The 24253-nt window shown below is 42.7% G+C and overlaps 1 protein-coding gene across 18 annotated transcripts in view; it reads right to left on the bottom strand.

The window, feature by feature from the left end:
• LOC107381072 (peripheral plasma membrane protein CASK) overlaps positions 1-23770 on the bottom strand; it is a 66516-nt gene extending 42746 nt beyond the window's left edge. For 17 of the 18 annotated variants that reach the window (XM_015952563.3, XM_054743442.2, XM_015952567.3 and 14 more), the window contains exons 1-2: positions 23474-23770; positions 923-1035 (exon numbers count right to left, since the gene is read on the bottom strand). In XM_015952563.3, coding sequence (XP_015808049.1) covers positions 923-1035; positions 23474-23538 — 178 coding nt within the window. In that variant the 5' untranslated portion in view covers positions 23539-23770. The remainder of the gene's footprint in view (positions 1-922; positions 1036-23473) is intronic. The other variant, XM_054743444.2, reaches the window with a different exon arrangement.
• Between the last annotated feature and the right edge of the window lie 483 nt (positions 23771-24253).

Genomic DNA, 24253 nt, shown 5'->3' with positions numbered 1-24253 from the left:
AGGGAGTGAGACTTTTAAGAAGACAGCGTGAACCAGGAAACGGTCATAAATCATAAAGCAGATGCTAAAACTAGTCGTCATTAAGATGAACGTGAGAAATTGGTTGATTTGTGTTGTTCATGTTGTTAATTGGCTCTGTATAAATGCAATGTCAAAAGTGTGAATTGCTGACGATATCTTCATCCTTTTACATGTGTGTACTGTAGGGGTGTTGGGTGAATATGTGAAAAACACCCATCAGATTGTGTTTCACCATTTCCACCTGCTAGGAATTAAAAAACTGACTCTAAAGCTTTTGTAGCGTCTCCTACCTTCTATTAATAAGAGCTTGGTGGCTAGAGCTAGCTACACTCGGAGCCTGTGTCACACCAGGACCCACAGTTTATTTTCTGATCATCCCTCCCAGCTCGAAGCAACGTTACAAACGCCTGCTACCAAAGGATTTGTGACGGGTATCATGGGACCTGTGGGATGCCAATCCCAACACAGCTTAGTTCTTTAAAGCTCCATAAAAAGCCAAAGGAAACCGGCCGACCACAGGAGTTTGGTGGATGACCTATAAATGCTCGACCTGTCCGTGCGTTGTGGAGAAGTAGTCCTTTAACGGGGCTCACTTACCATCTCAGGTGAGTAGATGTTATGTTTTCATTCTCTTTGCTCTCGTTTCACCTCCCTTGGGTCATTTCCTGCTCTTGCGGTTATTGGCTGTAAAACTAATCTGTGACTGGGGCGTTACAGATGGCGCGTAGCGACTGCCAACACCGCCGTTCACACACACACACACACACACACACACCTATGATGTTCGCTTTAATCTCCCACTTTGACAAATGCGCACAGATCTCAGCGTGACGCGGCACATAAACCACGGTGAGACGTGGCATCTCGCATACACCGCCGCTACAAAGATGGTTCCCATCACCTTCTGTGCTGAGCCCAGGGCTGGAGGTGAAGCTGGCCACGTCGACGATCTTCACGGCAAACTGCTGGCCCGTGTCCCGGTTGATGCAGCGCCTCACCACGCTGAAGGGACCCCTGAAACATAAAAGCACCACATTATTCCCTCAAAACAAGAAAAATGCACAAAACTCTGACTTTTTCCAAGTTGCAACACCAAAACATCGATGCCTTTAGCCCGTATTTATAAGACGCATGCACACATCACCGTGGGCACACACCAGCCTGGTGAAACGGACACACACAGTGTTGTTTCTGAGAATATTCTGGATTTACAGTGGGTGGTTTGCTACGCTCCAAAGCCTCCATGCCAGTGGGAATTATAGAGCTGTGTGGTGCAGTGCAGCTGCACAAAATCTAAAATAAAAGCTATATTACAGAGACCTGTACAAGGGAGACCCACCCTGTGTGTTTTAGCTCAAGAGTAAGAAGGTGGAAGACGGCGCAAAGTCGGGAATGCCCGTTTTCCAAAGGAGGGCCGTAAAAGTTTCCACTCAGGGTGAAGAGGGAAATCCGTTCAGACTTAAGGACTTTTGTGTTGCAATAACAACAGAAAAGCTGCTTTTTTCTCCCACATTAATGTCAGCAAGAATGTGTTTGAAGTTTTAGCAAAATATTTAATAAACCAAGAATTTTATTTTTTATTTTGGGAATCTTTACGAGTACATCAATGCCTTTTTACCATTCTGACTTTTATTTATTGAGTCACATGTTTTTCACCCAAATAAGCATCTTAGTATGAGGTAGACTTCAATATTTCAACAATTTCCCTCAAATAAATAAAAAATGAAATTCTTGATTATAAAAAAATTAAATAAATAAAAAGATTTACAGTTTAAATTAATTATTTTGTAGCTTTTTTCCCACCTCAGAATGTTATCTTTAGGTTTATTCGATCACTCACATTACAAAAGAATCCCACCACTGCTTCCCAAACAATTTTTAGTGTTTGTGGCATTCAGCGGGTACAGAAACCGTTTAGACTCCCGTCAGTTTTTCGCTCACGTTAAATTGCAGCCGTTTGCTAAAATCAATTAAATTCATCTTTTTTCTTATTAATGTACACACAGCACCCCAAATTTCTGCAGTTATTAAAAAAGACAAACTGAAATATCACATGGTCCCAGGTCTACAGATGCTTTGCTGTGATGCTCCTATTTAACTCAGGTGCTTTCCAATTCTTCTGATCATCCTTGAGATGGTCCCTGTACTTTGTCGCATTCATCGTTCCCTCGATTGCATCCAAACGTCCTGTCCCTGCAGCTGAAAAACACCCCACAGCATGATGCTGCCACCACCATGCTTCACTGTGGGGACTGTATCGGACAAGTGATGAGCAGTGCCTGGTTTTCCCCACACATACGAATTAAGGCCAAAAAGTTCCATCTTGGTCTCATCAGACCAGAGAATTTTATTTCTCACCATCTCGGGGACCTTCAGGTGTCTTTTAGCAAACTCCATGCGGGCTTTCATGTGTCTTACCACTGACGAGGCTTCCGATGGGTCACTCTGCCATCAAGTCCTGACTGGCGGAGAGCTGCTGGGATGGTCGAGTTTCTACAACTTTCTCCCATCTCCTGACTACATCTCTGGAGCTCAGCCACAGTGATCTTTGGGTTCTTCTTGTTTTCTCTCACCATGGCTCTTCTCCCGGTATCTCAGTTTGGCTGTAAGGCCTGCTCTAGGGATGGTTCTGGTCGTCCCCAAACACCTTCCATTTAAGGATTATAAAGGACTCTTAGGAACCTGAAGTGCAGCAGAGATATTTGTAACCTTGTCCAGATCTGCGCCTCGCCACAATTCTGTCTCTAAGCTCTTCAGGCAGTTCCTTTGACCTCATGGTTCTCATTTGCTCTGGCATGCATCATGAGCTGTACGGTCTTATAAAGACAGGTGTGTGGCTTTCTTAATCAAGTCCAATCAGTATAATCAAACACATACAGGTGCTGGCCAGTAAATTAGAATATCATCAAAAGGTTGAAAATATTTCAGTAATTCCATTCAAAACGTGAAACTTGTACATTATATTCATGCAATGCACACAGACCAATGTATTTCCAATGTTCATTACATTTAAATTTGATATTCATAAGTGACAACTAATGAAAACTCCAAATTTGGTATCTCAAAAAATTAGAATATTCTGAAAAGGCTGAATATAGAAGACACCTGCTGCCACTCTAATCAGCTGATTTACTCAAAACACCTGCAAAGGCCTTTAAAAGGTCCCTCAGTCTTGTTTTGAAGGCACCACAATCATGGGGAAGACTTCTGACTTAACAGCTGTCCAAAAGACAATCATTGACACCTTGCACAAGGAGGGCAAGACACAAAAGGTGATTGCTAAAGAAGCTGGCTGTTCGCAGAGCTCTGTGTCCAAGCACATTAACAGACAGGCGAAGGGACGGAAAAAATGTGGTAGAAAAAAGTGTACAAGCTCTAGGGATAACCGCACCCTGCAGAGAATTGTGACGACAAACCCATTCAAAAATGTGGGGGAGATCCACAAAGAGTGGACTGCAGCTGGAGTCAGCGCTTCAAGAACCACCACGAGGAGACTCATGAAAGACATGGGATTCAGGTGTCGCATTCCGTGTGTCAAGCCACTCTTGAACATGAAACAGCGCAAGAAGCGTCTCGCCTGGGCCAAGGACAAAAAGGACTGGACTGATGCCGAGTGGTCCAAAGTTATGTTTTCTGATGAAAGCAAGTTCTGCATTTCCTTTGGAAATCAAGGACCCAGAGTCTGGAGGAAGAGCGGAGAAGCACAGAATCCACGTTGCATGAGGTCCAGTGTAAAGTTTCCACCGTCAGTGATGGTGTGGGGTGCCATGTCATCTGCCGGTGTTGGCCCACTCTGTTTCCTGAGGTCCAGGGTCAATGCAGCCGTCTACCAGGAAGTTTTAGAGCACTTCATGCTTCCTGCTGCTGACCAACTTTATGGGGATGCAGACTTCACCTTTCAACAGGACTTGGCACCTGCACACAGTGCCAAAACCACCAGCACCTGGTTCAAGGACCATGGTATCCCTGTCCTTGATTGGCCAGCAAACTCGCCTGACCTTAACCCCATAGAAAATCTATGGGGTATTGTGAAGCGGAGGATGCAATACGCTAGACCCAACAATGCAGAGGAGCTGAAGACGACTATCAGAGCAACCTGGGCTCTCATAACACCTGAGCAGTGCCACAGACTGATCGAGTCCATGCCACGCCGCATTACTGCAGTTATTGAGGCAAAAGGAGCCCCGACTAAGTATTGAGTGCTATACATGCACATTCTTTTCATGTTCATTCTTTTCAGTTGGCCAACATTAGAGAAACAAACATTTTTTCATTGGCCTTTAGAATATTCTAATTTTCTGAGATACCAGATTTGATGTTTTCATTGGTTGTCACCTATAAATATCAAAATTAAACGTAATAAACATCGGAAATACATTGGTCTGTGTGCATTGCATGAATATAATGTACAAGTTTCACGTTTTGAATGGAATTACTGAAATATTTTCAACCTTTTGATGATATTCTAATTTACTGGCCAGCACCTGTAATGAAGGTGTGGGACCATCTCAAGGATGATCAGAAGAAATGCAAAGCATCCGAGTAAAATATATGAGTGTCACAGCCAGTGTTGGGAGTAATGCCGTTTAAGTATAACGGCGTTACTAACGGCGTTCTTTTATAGGTAACGGAATAATCTAATTAATTACTTTTCCCGCCGTTGCAACGCCGTTACCGTTACTGGGGATGGAACGTTGTGCGTTACTATGTGCTTGTGGAACGTTGAGCAGCAGTGTGAGGCTTTCTGACCGCCACACTTCAGCTGCAGCCAGGGAGAGAGAGGTGTCAGTAACGCGCTTACAAACACGATGATGATAGGCCGGGTGGGCGGAGACCCTCACGGTCTCAGTCACTGCATTCTGTAGACACAACGGGAATAACTCCGTTTAAAATAACCGCGTTAATAAAAAATATTTCTTTCTGTAACGAGCAAACTAATTAATTACGTCTTCTTTTATCAAAACGTCGTTCCTGTTACTGATAAGGAAATGCGTGCGTTGAGCAGCGCGGTGTGTTGAAGCTGTCATCAGCTGATCAGGAGCTAAAGAGGCAGATGTTTAAGAGCATCACGGCCTGTGAAGAACGAGGAAGACGTGATGAATAGTCTACGGCTGCAGACCCGCAGATTTGTTGCTGCAGCAGCGAATCTGCGGGTCTGCAGCCGTGCCCTTAGCGTGACAGCGGGACGTCCCGAAGGTCCGCTCACCTGTTCACCGCTCAGACGTCCTGATCTTCTGCCTTCCTAGATCATCCCGCCTGTTTCTGATCATGTGTTTAGTCCCGCTGTAACCCTGATGCATCAGTCTCAGACGGCATGGAGCTCAGATGTTATCAGAACTACCTGTGTGTGTTTACCACCCAGCTTCAGCTCTTCTGTGGTTGGGTCTGACCCAAGTTAGTACATTTAAGTCCTCCATCAGATCTGTGTCTCTTCTAGTGTCATTTTAAAGGATATTTATTTATTTATTTAACCGTTACTAGATTAGCAGCAACAGAAATGCTGCTAAAAACACACAATTATGTGAAGCTGGAAAAATTAAAATGCTGTACAAACTTACATTCATTTCTGTAATTTAACTAGACTGAGAGACCATTTAAAGGCTCGGGAACCTTTACAGGTGTTTCTATTTGCAATTTTAAATTTTAGCTGATTGGGTTTTTGTTAAATATCACACAGTGACCTTTTAATAGTCTAGATTAGTGTAATGTTCCTGTTAGTAGTTCCTCCTGTTAAGTGCTTATTTATTGAAATTATTCAGGTTTATATAAAACATTTGGACATACATTTTATTCTGTTCAGTCATTAGTCATTTATATTTTACTATTGTAGTCATTCTTGCATTCTTTAATGAAAAAAGTAACTAAGTAGTTACTTTTGTTGGTAATTAGTTACTTTTATGATCTTGTAACTCAGTTAGTAACTGAGTTACTTTTTTGACAAAGTAATCAGTAACTATAACTAATTACTTTTTTAAAGTAACGTTCCCAACACTGGTCACAGCAAAGGGTCTTAGTACTTAGGACCAGGTGATATTTCAGTTTTTCTTGTTTAACAACTCTGCAGAAATTTCTAAAACTCTGTGTTTTTCTGTTATTATGGGGTGCTGTGTGTACATTAATGAGGAAAAAATGAATTTAATTGATTTTAGCAAATGGCTGCAATATAACAGAGTGACAAATGAATGGGGGTCTAAATACTTTCTGTACCCGCTGTTAACACCTACAAGTATTTAAAATGTAAACAAAGAAGTCCTTCCTTTTTATAAAACAAGTGCTTCAGAATCGTAAATATTATATTGTTTTGCATTGAAACTACTGTTTACGTTGACCTCTTTGCGTCATGTGTTAACCTCATTGTTAAGGAGAAGAAAATCCCAGATTTGTTAGTTTAGATTCTGTAACTTGAAGCATATTATTCCAGATTACATCTTAACTGCATTTTCCAGCTGTTCCGTCCAACTTTTCCACATGTCTTGGAATGTGGCCCCCTAAGAGGGGTGACCGATTATGTGAATGTGCACAAGCAGATTTTCAAGATTTCAGTAAACCGTCTAAAACTATTTTAAAAGACAGCCTAAGTTCCAGTTAAAGGTGCAATATGTAAGAATTCTAGAATGAAATGATCACAAAACAGTCTAATGTCACAACTATGTTGAAGGAAGGTTATACTGAAACAGGCTTCATTCTTAGTCGGCTCAAGGGTCGTCAGGTTTTCTCCGGTTGAAAAAAAGAAAAGTAGAACGTAGTTACAGCTTATTCTTAGATTTGTGAGGTTAACGAATCTGCAGCGAGCTAACAGAGCAGTAGACATTTGTAATTCTACACCAGGAGGAAAAAGGCTCCAGAGTTGTTTAAGAAAGAACCAAAGCCAGTAAACAAGAGTGACCAAGAAGTAATTTTTTGTACCCTTAAGAAGCCTCTGCATCATTTTGTTTTACTCTAATATAGAATGAAGCAAGCCAGAGGCTAATGTTGAGCTATCAATGCTAATGATAAATTAGAAGCAAATAGTTGGCTCTAAAAAGATCTCAAGCTACGTTTTCAATTACCAACAACTCGATATTCCAATGAAATGTGTGTGAAGTGAAAAACGAGTCAATCATGGCATTTTACTTCCTTTAATGAGTCGTTCAGAACAATACCAGCAAGCTAACAGCAAGATGTCGAACAACCAGACTTCCTCTAATGCCTGAGGGATAATATCTTCTTTCGGCTCTTGGAGGGTGCAGACGCTTTTTTTTTTCCTCCTCTCCTCCATATCTTATCCTCAAGGCCCTTAGTCTGTGTGTGTGCTGGGTGCACGGCTGCTTCTGCATTTTTTTCTGGAAACTGCAATTCACTAAAATGGATCTCATTAGTTGGTCTCTCAACGCAATTGATAAAATTTTTTCAACGATGAGAACAGGAGAAGGGGCTCCCGGATGCCCCTCCGGGAAAGACCCAGTTGGACACATCATGGAAACAGTGGAACTTGATTTGTTTATCTCAGCGGTCTTTGGAGGACTCTGAAGACGTGTGGATATTCGTGGTGTTGGTGTCAGGTTTCCTGCTTATTGGCCTTGGAGGCTTCCTGGCTTACCGGAAAATTAACGAGCTGTCGAGGAATATTGCCTGATCGGAGCTCAGAGATGGATTGCACCGCGCTGTGAATTCAAAGACTCACATAACTGTCGAGATGAATCGTAAGCTTGGAACTTTGGCCGAGATTCATTCATTGGCACAAAAGATGGATGCCATCAAGGAGAGAGTGGATGAATCAACACGTTTTGGGATAGATTAATGTCCATTATTGGGATCTTGAGAGGTTGAGGACCAACAAACTGTAAGACAAAGAGGAAATTATCTCTGTTTGGCCCCAAAACAATTTCTAATCGGAATCTGGCGACCTTGAGCCTGCAAGGCTCCAACGAAAACTCCCCCCTCAGAAGATATGTGGAATGTGCCGTCGCTATGGCAACTCAACTCTGTCTCCTTTCCCAGCCTGGGTGGGACCGCGGGAAGGCCGCTGAAACATTCCAAGGTTACTGCAACCCTCCAACCCTCAATGCTCCTCCCCCTACCCAAACTGAGGTGACATGCGCTGCTTTATCGTGGCTGCAGGAGCTGAAGTAGGGATAGTCCCAACCCACCACCCCAGCTAGTGGACACTTATGTTGTCTGAAGTCTGTTGCATATCTATCTGAGGTGTTTTTTTGCAGAAGAAATCTGCCCTCCCGGTGGAGGGTAACTCTGAAGTGCCTTTTTTTCCCTCCACCTGAACCAATCCTCATGTAACCCTCTTATCTCTATTAAGGTAGCACGACTCAGGGTTGCAAATGACCACAGTCACCAATTCTTGTCATGTGTCTTGCCCATGTATGTCTGATCTCTGAAATGTGTGTACTGAAACTCTAATTTCCCTCTGGGATTAATAAAGTATCTTTGATTTGATTTGAAAAAGTGTAGTAAGTGTTCCCTACCGTAAAACACCCAAGAGTGCTGACACCTAGGGATGGGTGTCTTTGACATTTGAATTGATCCGGTACTAATTCCCGGTACCTACGAATCGATACCGGTACTTAACGGTACCAATTTTCGATACTTTTTAGTATTTAATATTTCATTTTCTTTTATAATTAAATATATATTTTTCTCAATATTTAACCATATTTGATAAACATCACGATAAATAACACACAACTGTTTTTATTTTAACATTGTCCTTGTAGTTTTATAAGCTGATAATTAAACTGAAGCAAACATCTTTCCTGTGAACTAAATTTACTGTGTATCTTCATTCCTTTTGCCGTCTTTTTTCATTTGATTTTTCCTACTGGGAAGTTAGAATTTCCGAGGAGAAAGCGAACGCACCATTAGCTGATAACATTGGTGCAATGGAAGCTAATTTTTCAAGCTAACGTTATCTTAAACAGTTTATTTAACTGCTGGTGCAGATTAAAACGATGATGCCTCACACTTAGATCATTGTCGCTGGTTTCATCTTCACCCAATCACCCGTCGCATTTAGTAAAGTGAAGCCAAACTTTAGAGTGCGTTCATGTTCTTCTAGCCGGAGATTCAGAGTTCCGAGGAGAAACCGAACGCACCATTAGCGGAACAGAACACGCACCATTAGCGGAACAGAAGCTAACATATCAAGCTAACGTTATCTTAAACATTTTATTTACCTACCGGAGCAGATTAAGATGAGGTTGTCTCACTTAGATCGTTGTCGCTGGTTTCATCATCACCCAGTTACCCATCACATTTAGTGAAGTGGACCCAAGCTTTAGCGTGCGTTCTTTCTACCATGCTGCTCTGTTTACAACTGGCTTGCCGCGACCGACGACATAACGCTCTTGCGCATGCGCAGCTGTCTAGGCAAGTTCTCATCGAGAAGGACGGGTACTGAAATGAGGCACCGTTTCAAATGACGTGAATCGTTGCTCAGTCGGTACTATGGAATTCAGTCGGTACCTTAAAAAGTACCCAATTCGGTACCCATCCCTACTGACACCAGATATGAAAAATGTATTTATCTACCCTTTGCTTGTCATCTAGAATCTGCTGGAGCTGACCTGTAACTGGCAACAGCCATAAAATTCAGAACGGGAGAGAGATTGGTTTTAATTTGATAAAATGGACTGCAGTAACCATATTTTACCATAGAATGTCACTCTTACCAACTGCACCTTTAAAGGGCTGCTGGCCATTTGCATACCTTCAGCAAATACTGGGTCTGTAATTACATTAAATGCAAAAAGAACTCATTACCTCAAAAACAATAGTTATAGAGGACTGATGTCGTAAAACTAGACAACTGAACAAAGACTTCCACGCTAACTATTTTTGGCTGTCTTTATTGTTGTTCAATCCACCGGCAGATGGTAAAACAACACATAAACTTGCACCCAAAGGCTTTTAATTACTACCAATTAAAGCATTAGTTAACAAAAGAGCATATTCTGCAAAAAGGCTGATACTACCTTCAGACCAAACATTGTATACGCTACAAGACTCCATGATTCATTAATCTCACCAATGCATTTCTGTTAATACTCCTTTTCTTTTGTAATACCAAAGCTCCTAGTGTGAGCATTGTTTGGGACAGTCTTCATCTTCTAGGCAACTAGAAAACCTGCTATTCCCAAGCACACGTAAAAATATGCACACAGCCTTGTTACAGCTGTCTGTGCATCTCCCAGGTCTGCAGTCCTTTGGGGTATAACCAATCCTGCTGAAAACACACTGAAACACAGCGCACACACTCAGTAAGGAGTCCCAGTTTGCAGAAGCAAAGCAATAGCCCATTTACCGGACATGACTGAACTACAAAAAGACCGCAGCTATGTGCAGCTTTTACAAAATAGTTGTCTTGAAGTATTTTCAAGGGTTTTCAGCGTTCCCGTATTGGTCGCAAGGTCTAATTTATGACCCCGGCTTTCCACTGCATGCGTAAGCGACGCGAAATATAACGGACACATTGTACCTGCGTGTTCCCTTCCCACCAGGAGAATTTCAGATGTGAAACAACAGCTAAAGCATTCCATACAGCTGGTACCGTGAGGGTCATGAAACGACCAATCTCAAGACCACACGATTCCCACAGTTCACGCAACAACAAGCAAGGAGAAAATTGGCAGCATGTTTCCAATATGATTTATTTTTGTTCCGCTTACTGTGGCTATTGAGGTTTCACAGGTAATGACGCACTTTTGTTCATTAAGCAACTGTAAATCTGCACAAACTTATTTTGTAAGTTTGATGTCTGGCTCGATCTGAACTGCTGAGCTTGATGTGTTCTGGAAGCGTGACGTGTAAAAAGTAAGACTCGAAACTTAAATTTAGCAGAAAAGCATGTCACCATGCTTCTGGGATGCATCCAAAATGAGACACTGCTTCTGGTGGAAATGCACCCATCCACCATGACGGCGGCTAATACTGCATACTACTCTTCACGTGTTACATGATGCTCACGCGTCTGATGAAAAGGCCTGATGAGTGACTTGATAGTTGCGAAGTCTGCAGGCATGGCCTGAACTGCCTCAAACCCTTCTAAAGCCTAATTTATACTCCGCCAGCTCCGCGAGGAAGAGACACGCCCACGCCCTCATGCTTCTCCGTCTCCTGGGGAGCGTTGCAAAGCAATTCCCCGACAGGACAACAGGGGGCGTAGCGCTGTTCTGTGGTATCCTGTCATGCATCCAGTCCAAAATAGTGTTTCTTTTGTATTTAAGAGACTTTTTAAGATGGACAAATTTGTCACTCATTCCCCTCCAGCTCTTCATGCGCTCGCCACCTCTAGATCCACGTTTCCCATTATTTCCGTTCACGAATTAAACGCTTGCTTTTCACTCCTCCAGTCACGGGTGAATAAAACGTTGATATTTTTTAGAGTTTTTCTGCGAGAGATTCTTCGAGCACCTCTGCGTCTGCCACTAGATATCCTCTGCCCTTTTTTTGTTTTTGATGGTGCAATGGCGGCGCTGTAGACAGCGGCATCCTGGCCAATCACAAGCTTGCGTTCTCCGTCTCGAAGGACGGATGTTTAGAAAAGAGAGCTCGACTTGCAAGCCAGTCTGAGAGCCCTTGAAAAGACAGATGATGGCATTGCATGCGTCCGTCCTGGCGCAGACGAAGAAGTATAAATTAGACTTAATTCACTCATTCATTTACTTTTGTGAGGTAGTAAGAATGATCATGGGGAGACAATTTTGGGAGGAGTTGAGGAACAATTTTCAAATAAAATTACGGTAAGTTGCAAACTAACAGTCAGAGTTAAGACAGAGTCTCTAGGGGTTGATTGTTATTAGAAATCAATTTTAAATCATTTCCAAAATGTCCCTTTTTAGAACAGTTCTAACTTCCTCAACTGAACTTTACGGCCCTGCTGCTGCGTTGCCAGATAAAAATTTGGTCCCGATGGTTGCAAGGTCATCACGAGCACCGGGAAACAGTCACAAAACATCAACAAATCAAACGTGAGACAACCTTGAGAGGCCGGTGACCAAAGAGTGAATTTCAAACAAAGAAGAAAATATCATTTCTATAGCATCTCTCAAGATAAAAAATCACGAGGCACAAACTGATACTTAGTCATTTTGTGACTCGACTGCAACAAGAGAACCTACACTAAAGTCAGAATTGGTTTGCCTAAAATGACCCTCTCTTTTCTTAAACTGTCCACAAAAGTGCAACTCTAACTGAAGGCTGAAACATTTTCTAACATTTAATTGTCTCCAAAAATCCACCAACAGTTGTGTGAACTGGTGTTTCTAATGTCGTGAGACTTGTGGAATGGCAGAGGACTTTTCCCCCACGTCTGCTACAACGATTAACCGCTACAAATAAGCACAGACGCCGTGGACCGTCTCCACCAGTGTCCGCAGGAGTCCTGTTGATGATCTGACCTCCTCGTGACCTTTGCCCCCCCTGCGTTTATGTGCTGTAGCAGCTGTGTTTATCCATTGCTCTGAGAGAGGCGTTGGACCCCCCCCCCCCTCCATTCCTCAAGGGCCGTCCTGAGATCTCCTTTGTCCGGGCCGGGCCGGTTGCATCAGAAGTGGCAACCACAGCAAACGCAGAGACACTACAGCCATCTTGGCACCGATATCAAATATCTCAACAGAAATCATTACCGCAATTAACAAATGAGGTTGGGTTGAATAAACCTGCCAGCTTTTATGCATCAACCTCATCTGTTTCCTTGGCTGTAAATTTGCTGGCTCTCCACGGAGAGCTGCGTCTGAATTGGCCTGCATTATTCTGGCTTTGTGCAGCAGCAGAACGAGGGCTGGAGCTGCTATTTGATCTAATAAATTTGGATTTCTCACATCATCTGGAATAAATAAATTAGACAATCATTCAGCCATGTGAAGCTTATTATTACAGCGTCAGGAGCCATTTTTGAAACGGTTTAAGGGTGAAACTCGGTTTTATGATTAAGCTTCGGGTTTTGCCATAGCTGTTTAACAGCTGATCGTTTTAGACTCGAGTCCTCGCGGCGATGGGGACACAGACATGTGTTTGCATATGTGTATGCCTGAGTGTGTGTGTGTGTGTGGGGAGGGGGGCACATAACACGCTGACATCACTGCAGCTGTGCTGAGTGGGACTGCACTAAACGCCCACGCGTGGCTCACATCCCGCGATGGCAGTCATCGAACGTTAGCCCCGAAGCAGCAGGCTTCACATGCACCGGCTCATTTCAGACTCCTGCTGTGTGGAAATCAAAGTCGGAGCGTGCTTTTTTTAACCACTCGCTGGAAGCCGGCCAACATTTCTCCAAGGTGTTCTGCGTTTTGCTTTTCCCAACTCGCCAATATGGCTTTCCTTTTAATTGTAGAGGGAAATGTGCCTTTAAAGTCCATGTCAGCGGTTTTCTTCAGTCACACTTCTGCTTTGCTGATGTTTGTCCTACTGCCCAACTTGTTTAAAGCAGCCGCACAATAATCCGTGTACTTCCACACCGAGAAAAGCCAGACTGCTTCCTAATACAGATCAGGGAAAACATTCCTTTTAATTTCAGCAGAGAACCGAGTATTCGGGGTTGAACGCAATAAATCAGAGCAGAGATATCCTCAGGGAATTTTAAAGCTTAAAAAAAAAGGGTTCCTCTACACAAGCCAGAGGCAAATCCAGAGTGTTTAACCTGTTCTCGTCTGAACTTACAGTCATAAAGAAAGTCTTATCTCTATACTACTCACTCATAACTTGATCTGCTGTCTGGGTGGAGCTGAAAGCAGATTTTAGAGCGCAGAGGGTTCACCGTTGGGACAAGAGGTGAAAAGATCACGGAAAAGAGGTGAAAACGAGGAGACGAGAGTAGAAAAACACATGGCGCTTCTATCCCGTTGTTCTTACAATAACATGTTTATGTTTGAGCGTTCACTTCAGAGAATGTGACCAAGGAAAAAAGTTTTCTCTTCAAGAGCTTCCCGACCAAACCAAACCAATTGGCTCAACAGCACAAAGGGTCACATACTAGAAAAGATGCACTGAAATCGAGGACATTGGTTACAGTCAAACTTAAAAGCCCCATATAAATCTCACTGGCTTGGGACTGTTGGTAAACAGCTCAAAATGAAGCAAACTGCAAGAAAACATGCAAATTTTTTATTTGAAGCAGCACATTAAACTGATAATTAGAACTTTAATCAAATTGTGTGTTGGAGCAGAGAAACAACTAAAACCCGCTGGATACCGGCCCCTGAGGCCCGGAATTGAATAACGCTGCCGTTGCAGTAGCTCCGTCATTGTAGCGTCAGCAGGCCTACCGCTGGTCCAAATGTTTGTGGGGTTTCCCCCAGAAAACCTGACCTGGCAGGGGGCCAGGCAAGGTTTATAAAGCTAGACCACTTTAACTCGTAATTTTTTAAAGAATGGTTTGCGACACAAAATCAAGGCCTTGACACTTATCCAAGTTTGCGATTTGCTCACCAACCGTTCCCAAAGAGGTTCCACGTTCATCTCACTTCTGACTGAAGTAGGAAGTGATTAACCATGAATTCACACTGAGGGCGTATGTGGTGCATTACAGCAAGGGCACTTCTCACCAAATAGAGGTCATGAGTATGGTTTGATTCTTGCTGAAGGTTTGAGATACGGCCAAAGATGGGATTGGGTTCCATTTTCTCCATGACACGCTTCTGGGATCAGTCAAGCTCCGCGGCTAACATAAATACCAAAAGGGCATCAGTGTAAATCCTTCAGTAAATTTCTAAATAAAAGAATATCGCAGTTATTCCTTAGCTATGGTAAGATTAAGTCTAGCTGTGACAGAAGGGCTGCTTGCTTTCTGTATATTTTGAGGAGCGCAACGACGTATTTTCAAGCATGAATAAAGCATTTATCCTTGTAGTGGAAAAGCGCAACATTATATATAGAACAGATTTTATTGATCCCACAGTGGGGAAATACGCTTGTTACAGCAGCACCAACACTTAAGGGAATGATCTGAAGAAAAAATAATAATAATAATAATAAAGGTACATGTATCTACACATAGGCAGTAGTCAAGGATTGTAACCTTCAACCACTAAAAGCCACTAATAAAAAAATGGAAAAAAACTGACGAGTTTAGAAGATGTATATTGTAAAAAGTTATTTTAAAATATAAATCAATTGTCAAATGATTTGTATTGTTGCTAGCCCAACTACACGGCCACCGCAGTGTCTTGACATATCATGCGCCCGATGTGAAAGGGGTCAAGATAGGTGATGACTATGCAACTGTTTGTCTTTTAATGAGACACTGCAACCCTGTGCGTGATTCAATAAAAAAATATTCGGACCCTAAAAAAAATGTTTCAAGACACTTTTAAAGGCCTTTGGGAGTGCTATTGCAATACTGTCACCAAACAGCGTGCAGGACAAGGCGAAGATATATTTCATTGCACTGACAACCTTAAAGAAATTGATGTTTTTTGCAGAAACTAATAACATCCTTACATCTTTCACTTTTCTTTTCATTGGAACATGATCCGTTATGGATCCAAGATGAAATTGCAGCAGTGCAAAAAGAGAAATCGAAAATGGCTTTTCCAGATTGTCTACTTTCCTTTTGTCTTAAAAATGTAGAAATATATTTAACAAAGTCACGAGGCAATGCAAAAAATCACAGGTAATGCTAATTAACATTTTAATCTGACGCAATGCTGAAAAATCGTTTAAATGTGGAAAAGGAGAGATAACTAAAATAACTGCCTTCGTTTTTTGTAAATCAGACATCTGTGGCTAAACAGTTTGTGTACCCAAGCACGTGGTTAAAGATTTGTTCACAAACGACTGAATCGGATTGAATGGGACCATCTTTTGACAATCAATAATTATAAAACAATCACTAAATTTGTGAAGGTCTAAAATATTCACAAGAAACTTCATTATACAACTCAGAATAAGCCAGGGGACTGATCACTTCATTGGGTTAGATTGAGCTGCACAGTGCAGTATTGTTGTGCCGTAATGAGCACCCCGGGGCAGAAATAAAGAGCACCAAGACTCTGATAGTTCTCCTCGACAACTGAAGCTCTATTCAAACAGAATCATTACTGACAAAACTGATTAAATTACACCAGTGCTTCTCAAAGGCTGTAGCTGAAATCTGAAAGTAGGCTTGTGGTTGATTTTATTATATTTACTGTGTTAACAACCATCAGTTGGGAGGAGAAACCGGCTAGATGTGGTACAGATGTTGGTCGCTCTGTGTGAATTCAAAGCATCCTCAGCAGCATCTGAACTCCGGCCAAACTTACCAGCAGAAATATCTCTCAACACATCTCTTTGGCCGTTAGACCAAAATATTATTGGATGCGTTTGTGTTTTAAATCCAATCAGGCAGCACTTGCACCTCTTCTTCCGAGCTAACGAGGGTCCTGTGGTGGCGTTTTAAAAGGTCTACGCGAGAACGTGCGGTAGTTGCTCCTCAGTGATGCCTGCACTGCTTGGAAACACAGTCCAGGTCAAACACCTGGAATTCAAACAGTGAGTAACCAATGAGTCTTTGATAGAAAAACAGAAAGGGAAGCGTGGCAACATGTCACCGATAATTGATACCTTTCACACAATAGACGTTCTTTAGGGAAAACTCAAGTGAAAGGCATCAAGAAAAAGAAAACTAGCCTGGCAAGCCAGACTAAATAAATGTATTATTTAGTCTGGCCACGCTCCATTGACGGCTCTCGGTTGTGGGGCGGGTTCTACCGTTGTCTTTCAAATGATCTCCGCATTCCACTGGTAGGGATGGGTACCTTTGACATTTGAATCGATCCGGTACTAATTCCCGGTACCTACGAGTCGATACCGGTACTTAACGGTACCAATTTTCGATACTTTTGAGTGTTTATTATTTTAATTCTCTTTTATAATTAAATATATATTTTTCTCAATATATATATATAACCATATTTGATAAATATCACGATAAATAACATACAAGTTTGTATTTTAACATCGTCCTTGTAGTTTTATAAGCTGATAATTAAACTGAAGCAAACATCTTTACTGTGAACTAAATTTACTGTGTATCTTCATTCCTTTTGCCGTCCTTTTTCTTTTGATTTTTCCTACTGGGAAGTTAGAATTTCCGAGGAGACAGCGAACGCACCATTAGCTGGAAACAACGGTGGCAATGGAAGCTAACATATCAAGCTAACGTTATCTTTAACAGTTTATTTAGCTGCTGGAGCAGATTAAAACGATGATGCCTCAAACTTAGATCGTTGTCGCTGGTTTTACCTTCATCCATTCACCCGTCGCATTTAGTAAAGTAAAGCCAAACTTTAGAGCGCGTTCATGTTCTTCTAGTCGGAAATTCGGAGTTCCGAGGAGAAAGCGAACGCACCATTAGCGAAACGGAAGCTAACAAATCAAGGTAACGTTATCTTAAACATTTTATTTACCTACTGGAGCAGATTAAGATGAGGATGTCTCACTTAGATCGTTGTCTGTCGCTAGTTTCATCACCCAGTTACCCATCACATTTAGTGAAGTGGACCCAAGCTTTAGCGTGCGTTCTTTCTACCATGCTTGCTCTGTTTACAACGGGCTCGCAGGGACCGGCAACATAACGCTCTTGCGCATGCGCAACTGTCTTGGCAGTACCGAAACGAGGCACCGTTTGAAATGACGTGAATCGGTGTTCGGTCGGTACTATGGAATTCGGTCGGTACCTTAAAAAGTACCGAATTCGGTACTCATCCCTATCCACTGGACGATGAATGTGACATACTCTTGTTTCACTCTGTTGCATCATCCCACCCACCAGGCATATAGAGTGCCCTGATTGGCCCACAAAGCGGATAAAGCTCTGTGATTTGTTCACTAAGCAGATAGAGCACTATGATTGGCCCACCATTATGGACCAATCACAGCTCTTTATGTGTTTGAAACCCCTCTAGAGAGCTGTGATTGGCTAGCCAGAGTCCTGGTAGGAGCTGCTGAGGTTCCAGTGGAGCGTGCCTAGACCAAACTTTGCAAAGCAAGAATTTGGTCTAGTTCACTAGGCTAAAAGAAAACTGGACTGTCCTGAAACCAGTGAGCTTTTCTCTCAGACCCGGATCCAGGAAAGTAGTACAGCTTCCCTATTCTTGGCAAGGCATCCAATTTTATGCGTCCTCCCTCGTCCAACCCTTTCTTCACGCTGGAAGCTTCAGCGGTACGGAACGGCAGCAGAACGTCACTGCTTCAAACAGAATCCACCATCTATGGGGGGTGATTCAAACCAGCCGCAGAGCAGAAATTTTCAGGTGCGTCCCAGAAGCGAGTCGCCGCGCCGCTACGGATAGGGTTTGGTTCCCGGGAATGTCTTATCATTGATCAAGGAGCTGGAGCATGTCGCCTGGGAAAAGGATGTCTGAGTTTGTCTAATGGATGAGTTCACGACCAAGACTCAATCCTGGATGCGTAGCGGAAAACGGAAGGGTCGATCCTGTGTTACAGTTGTGAACATCAAGATGTCATGGAGAGACACAAACTGGGCCAGAAAATGTGTCCGCTAGACAAACGTGAAATAACTCAGGATGGATTTGATGGAATTTCTTCACTCTGCAAAACTCACCAAGGATAAAATCAGAGGGTAATCCTTCTAAAACATGTTTCCCAATTTGCTTTCTTTAATCCAGGTTTGATTAAATATCAAATGTTTTATTACAGGCATCCCCTGCCTGTCATGCTGTCCACCTATATTCGTGTTGACAATAAAAAGAAACCAGATTAAAAACAAGGCGGAATGCTGCAGTTAGTGTCTCCCAGCATTATTTATATCCTTAGCCTCGGGGCCATCACATTCCCAGCTCCACTCGTCTCCATTGATCTGCCTCCGCCTCCCTTCCCCTCCCACCTCCTCTGCCGAGGAAAAGTGATCCCCTCCTTCTTCCCGCAACACATCCCAAGACACCGCGGACAAAACACACTTGATCCATGAGTGCTGTCTCGCTAAAGAACCGGCTGGATAAGAGGGATCTTCCGGTCTTTTCTTTGACAGAAATTTGACGTTTGGGTGCTGTAACTGAAGCTTAAAATACCCCTCAGACGACTGCTCGTTTTCTCCTCCAGCGCTGAATTTGCTGGACTGTGCGACCACCTTCACAACATTCAGTCTACACTAATGGCTGCAGGGATTACTGTACAAGCACAGATTAAATTGCCCTGGGTGTACAGATAATCTGGACACGTTTACCTCAAGAACTACGGTCATTTCTTACTGAACACCCAGAGCTTATGGGTAAATTAAAACTCCTGAACACACGTTTTTATCCATTTATTAAACAAATGTTAGACTCAAGCCTTTTTTTATGAAGTAAATTAAAATTATTTCCCATCTTCCTGCTTTTATGATCCTCGATAATTTGTTTTTTCGCTTTAACGACTTCAGATGTTTGGTTTACAATGTTTGCACATTAACCCTCGTTTCTGTTGCACAGACTCCAAATTAGAGGGCCTGGACTCAACGTCAATTAGTAACCAAGGCAACAAAACTTTCAGGGTAGAAAGGGCGCATGAAGGATGGTGTGTGTGTGTGTGTGTGTGTGTGTGTGTGTGTGTGTGTGTGTGTGTGTGTGTGTGTGTGTGTGTGTGTGTGTGTGTGTGTGTGTGTGTGTGTGTGTGTGTGTGTGTGTGTGTGTGTTTTCCCTTTACCAAACTAAATGGACCCTCAAATCTACAGTTTCTAAAGTTTGTAGCGAAGGAGAGGGTAGGCGGCTTGGCTTTCCCACCTTACTTACGAAAAGAGCCGAGTCTTACCAAGCACAACTAAGTAAATAGCACATCTACCATGACGTTTTTCATACTTTTGTGTCAAAATTATATAATTAATCATTTGTGTGCCTCTACCAGGATCGAGCAGATGAATCCTAACACTCAAGACGTGTCTTTTGCTAAAACCATTTGCCATTCACTGACTTGTCCCAAGTTTCTTGGTTGTTTGTTTCTAGTGAGGCAAGAAACTCTTTGATGACCCCCCCCCCCCCCCCCCCCCCCCCACACACACACACACACACACACACACACACACACACACAATTCAGTGTCGGAAGAACCACATGACGAAAGCTGGATTTGACAGAACAGTGACCAGGTATCAAACGTCAATTATTGCTCGAGTCTGTGTCCGCATCAACACAACGGGCTTGTTCACCAATAAAACACATCGTATGCTGCATCTTTTAAAATGTGCAACTATTGTAGGAAAATAAGATAAATACTTAAGGATAAGGACACTGCTGCAACATTAAATTTGTTTTCCTTAAAGCAGTCCAAGAATTCAAAACCATGTCTACCTTGTTATGAAACAATGGCAGCTTGGGGTGTAAAATATACCAAAAAGGTCGGTGCCCTTTCCAACCCGCTTTCCTATGTTACATAGTAGTGTTGTGATGGCCACAGAGAAATGGTTCAATCTGAGAACTGCTGGTTTAACACGTCATAAGCTAGGACACACCCTAAATTAGCATGTCCCAGCATACCTCAGCAGTATATAAACATTGGTGCCAGTTATGCTAACCATAGAACGACTTTAGCCAGAGCTAATCCTAACGTCCTTGTTGAACGGGAAGAAGAGTTCTTGGCAGCGCGTATGTCCCCTCATCCCTTTTGAGGGTTGATTCCTCTAGTTTTCTGTTGTGATTGCCTCCTTAATCCATCTTTTGTGTCGGTTGCTTTCGTTTTCTACTGTGTGCAATATTCCTTCTGTGGTGTTCAGCGATGACAAATATGATGGTCTCGACGCGGTGCAGGAAGCCAAAACGGTCAGGTAAAAAGTTTTTACTAAGATCTTTGCCTGTCCAAGATGCAACTTATGGCTGTAGATTAAATGAGGCATCATGAACTTTATCGCTAAACCACAGGTTGGACTGGCAGATGAACACAGATTCTCAGGTCCTGTACTGTGTGCTGTAAATGGAGTGGCAGGTGCTTTTTTCTGTGCTGTAGTTTCCTGGGGGAGCAGCATCGGCACCAGAGAGGCCAACGGACTCGAAGTTCTTAACGTTTTTGGAATATGTGTTTATATTTCCTTCTATTATTGTTTTTTATTTTTTAGCATAACCCAACAGTGTTGCTGCTTATGACTTTGTTTCACTCTTTGTTCAGTGACAAATAAACTTACTTATTAAAGGTGTGGATCATTCGTTTAATCAAAACATTTGCAGTGGTCTCTAGTAGGATCGAATGCCTTGGAAGTCGTACTCTGGGGAAAAAAGATCTGGTGCGTCTGTTTGAGAAACTAGAAAATGCCACATCAGAGCAGAGCTTCAGATGACAGGATTGGACTCTTACTTCCTTATTCTGGATTCCTTGCCTCTGACTGGCTAACAGCAATGTGATTCTACCACTCACTCCATTTCTTCTGCTATGCTGATGTGTTGCCTCCACAAAGAACACAAGTATGAAGGAGTTCTGGCGTGTGGTGGAGTTGCTAATGCTAAAGGTTAGCTTCTACTAGCAGAGACGTTCTCTGCTGTTTCCTGGACGCTAAACCAACAACAGCCTTCTCCGTCGTGAGTCGAGATGGGGGAGTCCGTGAACGATAAGTGACAGTGTGACGTAGATGTCAGGGCTTTCTAATCCTAGAGTTTCACCGTCTATTTTCGATCAGAAGCTAATGCAGGACATAGGTGTAGGAGACTATTTTCATGTTCAGCCTGCATGAAAATCTCAGTGACTGATTATAATCAGAAATAATAATTAATGTTTTTTAGTGAACCACACCTTTAACAAGGCCAGAACCGTGTCTGAGTCAATGAGAGACAAACTGCTGTTCATCCCGGTACTTGGTTCAAATACCAGAGGGCGTGGCCGCCATATTGTGTTTACTGGTTTCAGATTGCTACCTGGCTCCTGGGGTTGACTCCACTTTATGTGCTTTTTATTGGTTACTAGAAATACCCCAGAAGTGCTTTGGGTAGCATCAACAGGAAAAGCTACCCTACTACAGTCTTTCAGTCACACTAACTGTGTTTAACTGTTACATCCCACCCAGGACTCCCTAAAAAAGGAGCATTTTACTGTGCAGCAATGTTCATGTCTCTGTGTTAAACCTAACAAGTGCCCCTCAGCAGATAAAGATAAGGAATAAATATTTCAAGATTAAGGTCGAGATGTTCAAAAACGGTAAAGGTAGGCTACTCTAAAAGAGGGAATACAAAAAGAAAGTCTTGAATCCACAGAAGTAACTCCACTTCCTTCAATTTTTCACAAAGAGTCTCCAACATATAACAAACGCCTCAAAACAACGTATGACTCTTCTTCAATAGTAAAAGTAAAGCTGCAGCCTAAACATATGGCAAGTAAAATAATACTACTAATAATAAATGTAATATATGTACAAGTCATGCACTAAAATAAAGTTATTTTGAATAAAACCCAATTTAGTTCGGTTGCAAGAATCCATGTGCACAAGGTATTGTGTATGTAGGTCTTAACCAGTGCTGGTTAGAATCTAGTTTTAGTTTTTAGCCACAAAAATCACAGCAATTTTGACTTCATTGTGTAATTTACTTTACATTTCCTTTTATTTATTCTTCTGAGAGCCTCTGATTCTCTGGTATAAGATAGTTTAGACCAAAAGGCTTCTAAAGTTTTCACTTGTTACCATTATCCGATCAACCAGTTTAGTCTAACTCATAATTTCCAGTGCCAATATACACTTGTAGGGGTCCAATCACTTTAGATCCTTATTGGTGCATGACCAAACTTTTTAAACATCTGTGCAAAATATCACAACTACTTCAATTCAAGCTAGGCCATTTGTCATATTTTGACATTTTGAATGAGAACAGCATTTTTATGTCAGTATTGGACGATAATGTCGAGTAATTGTAGTATTATATGCCACCTGATCAGTGCCAAAAGCTGGTATATAATTTTGAATTCAGTGCATTTTTTTTTATTTTGGTTAAATTTGTGAGGCGTGCAGTCGACAATCTTTTTTCAAAACTGATCACCCAACAATATGAAGAATCCTTGGGGGGGACCTGATCACTGGATTTTTTACAAGCTTCACGAGAAAGGATTGTCAAAATGTTGGGGGGGAAAAGCTTCAAATCACTGCACCTTTAATTGCAAATTGTGGAAAATCTGATGCAAATATCAAACATTTTAAACTCCAAATGTCATAAAAAGCATGAATTTAACATCTCTTGTACATAGTCTGTCACACAACCCTTCTTTATTATTTACCTTTGATTTCTGATTGAATCTAACCTAAGAAATAAGTCGCAGCAGACTACAGAAGATGACAGCCACATTTCTCAGGTCTAATGGACAAAGAACTGGACTGCTGATCCAGCTGTGCCTCCAGACTTCCTTTCCTGGACCTCTCTGGGCCTTGAAGCCCCCGTGGACATCAAGATGGCACACACTAACCCGTCTCACCCACTCACTGGACTTTCCCCCTCCATAAACCTGCCTGCACATGACCAAATTACGCTGATTGAAGCTAAATGTGGGGATGTGGAGTCCAGTTGTGCATACTTACTTGCCGATCACCTCGCACAACTCGTAGACATCCTCGAACAGCACGTCGTCGTCCGCCATGGTCATCCAGGTAAACGAGGATGCTCTCCAGAAGAAATCCCTCCCACTCGGGGTTTCAAGTAATCACCGACACCGTGTGGGGTTTTATTTGTTTTGGTTATTCTTCTTTAATTGAGACCGACGACACGAGCTCTGTGCGATTCAAACCTCCACGAGAATGTCAGTAAAGAGTGAAACTGCAGCCACTGAGGACAGCGAATTAGCCGGCTAGCCACATTAGCTCGTTGGCGAAGAAACACCCCTCTCTTTACATGCCTCGGGTTGAATTTGCCTGGTTCGGATCTCCCACGGTAGCATCCGCTTACAGTGCCCGACCGAGACGCGCTCTTCGCCCGGGATTAGGCTAGCTGGCCGAGCTAAAGGCGGTGAGCTTAAATAAAAAATAAGCTAGCTGTCGACGGGATCACCGGTCGTCTAGCACCGCCACTGCGACGTGCACACCCAGTATCACAGATGGCTTATTCCCAACCGAAATGTGTCCGGGGCTGCGGTATGTGCTTCAGCTTCCCGAGCCCAGATCAAAAACCTCCACCTTCATGTCCACGGCCGCTCTGCCCTCGCGTATACCACTCTGTGCTTGAAGAGGATGGAATTATATCGTCATTCGGTAAAGCCAGCACACCCTTTCGTCCACCGTTGCTCCAGTTCTTACGCTGGCTCAGATGCTGCTGGCTGCTGCCTGTTTTCTCCGACTTCCAGAAATGCCTGGCTCCTCCCTCCG

This window comes from Nothobranchius furzeri, chromosome 14, assembly GCF_043380555.1.
Source record: "Nothobranchius furzeri strain GRZ-AD chromosome 14, NfurGRZ-RIMD1, whole genome shotgun sequence".
Taxonomy (NCBI): Eukaryota; Metazoa; Chordata; class Actinopteri; order Cyprinodontiformes; family Nothobranchiidae; genus Nothobranchius; species Nothobranchius furzeri.
Note: the sequence above shows the minus strand (reverse complement) of the source record. Positions and strands in the feature narration are given on the sequence as shown.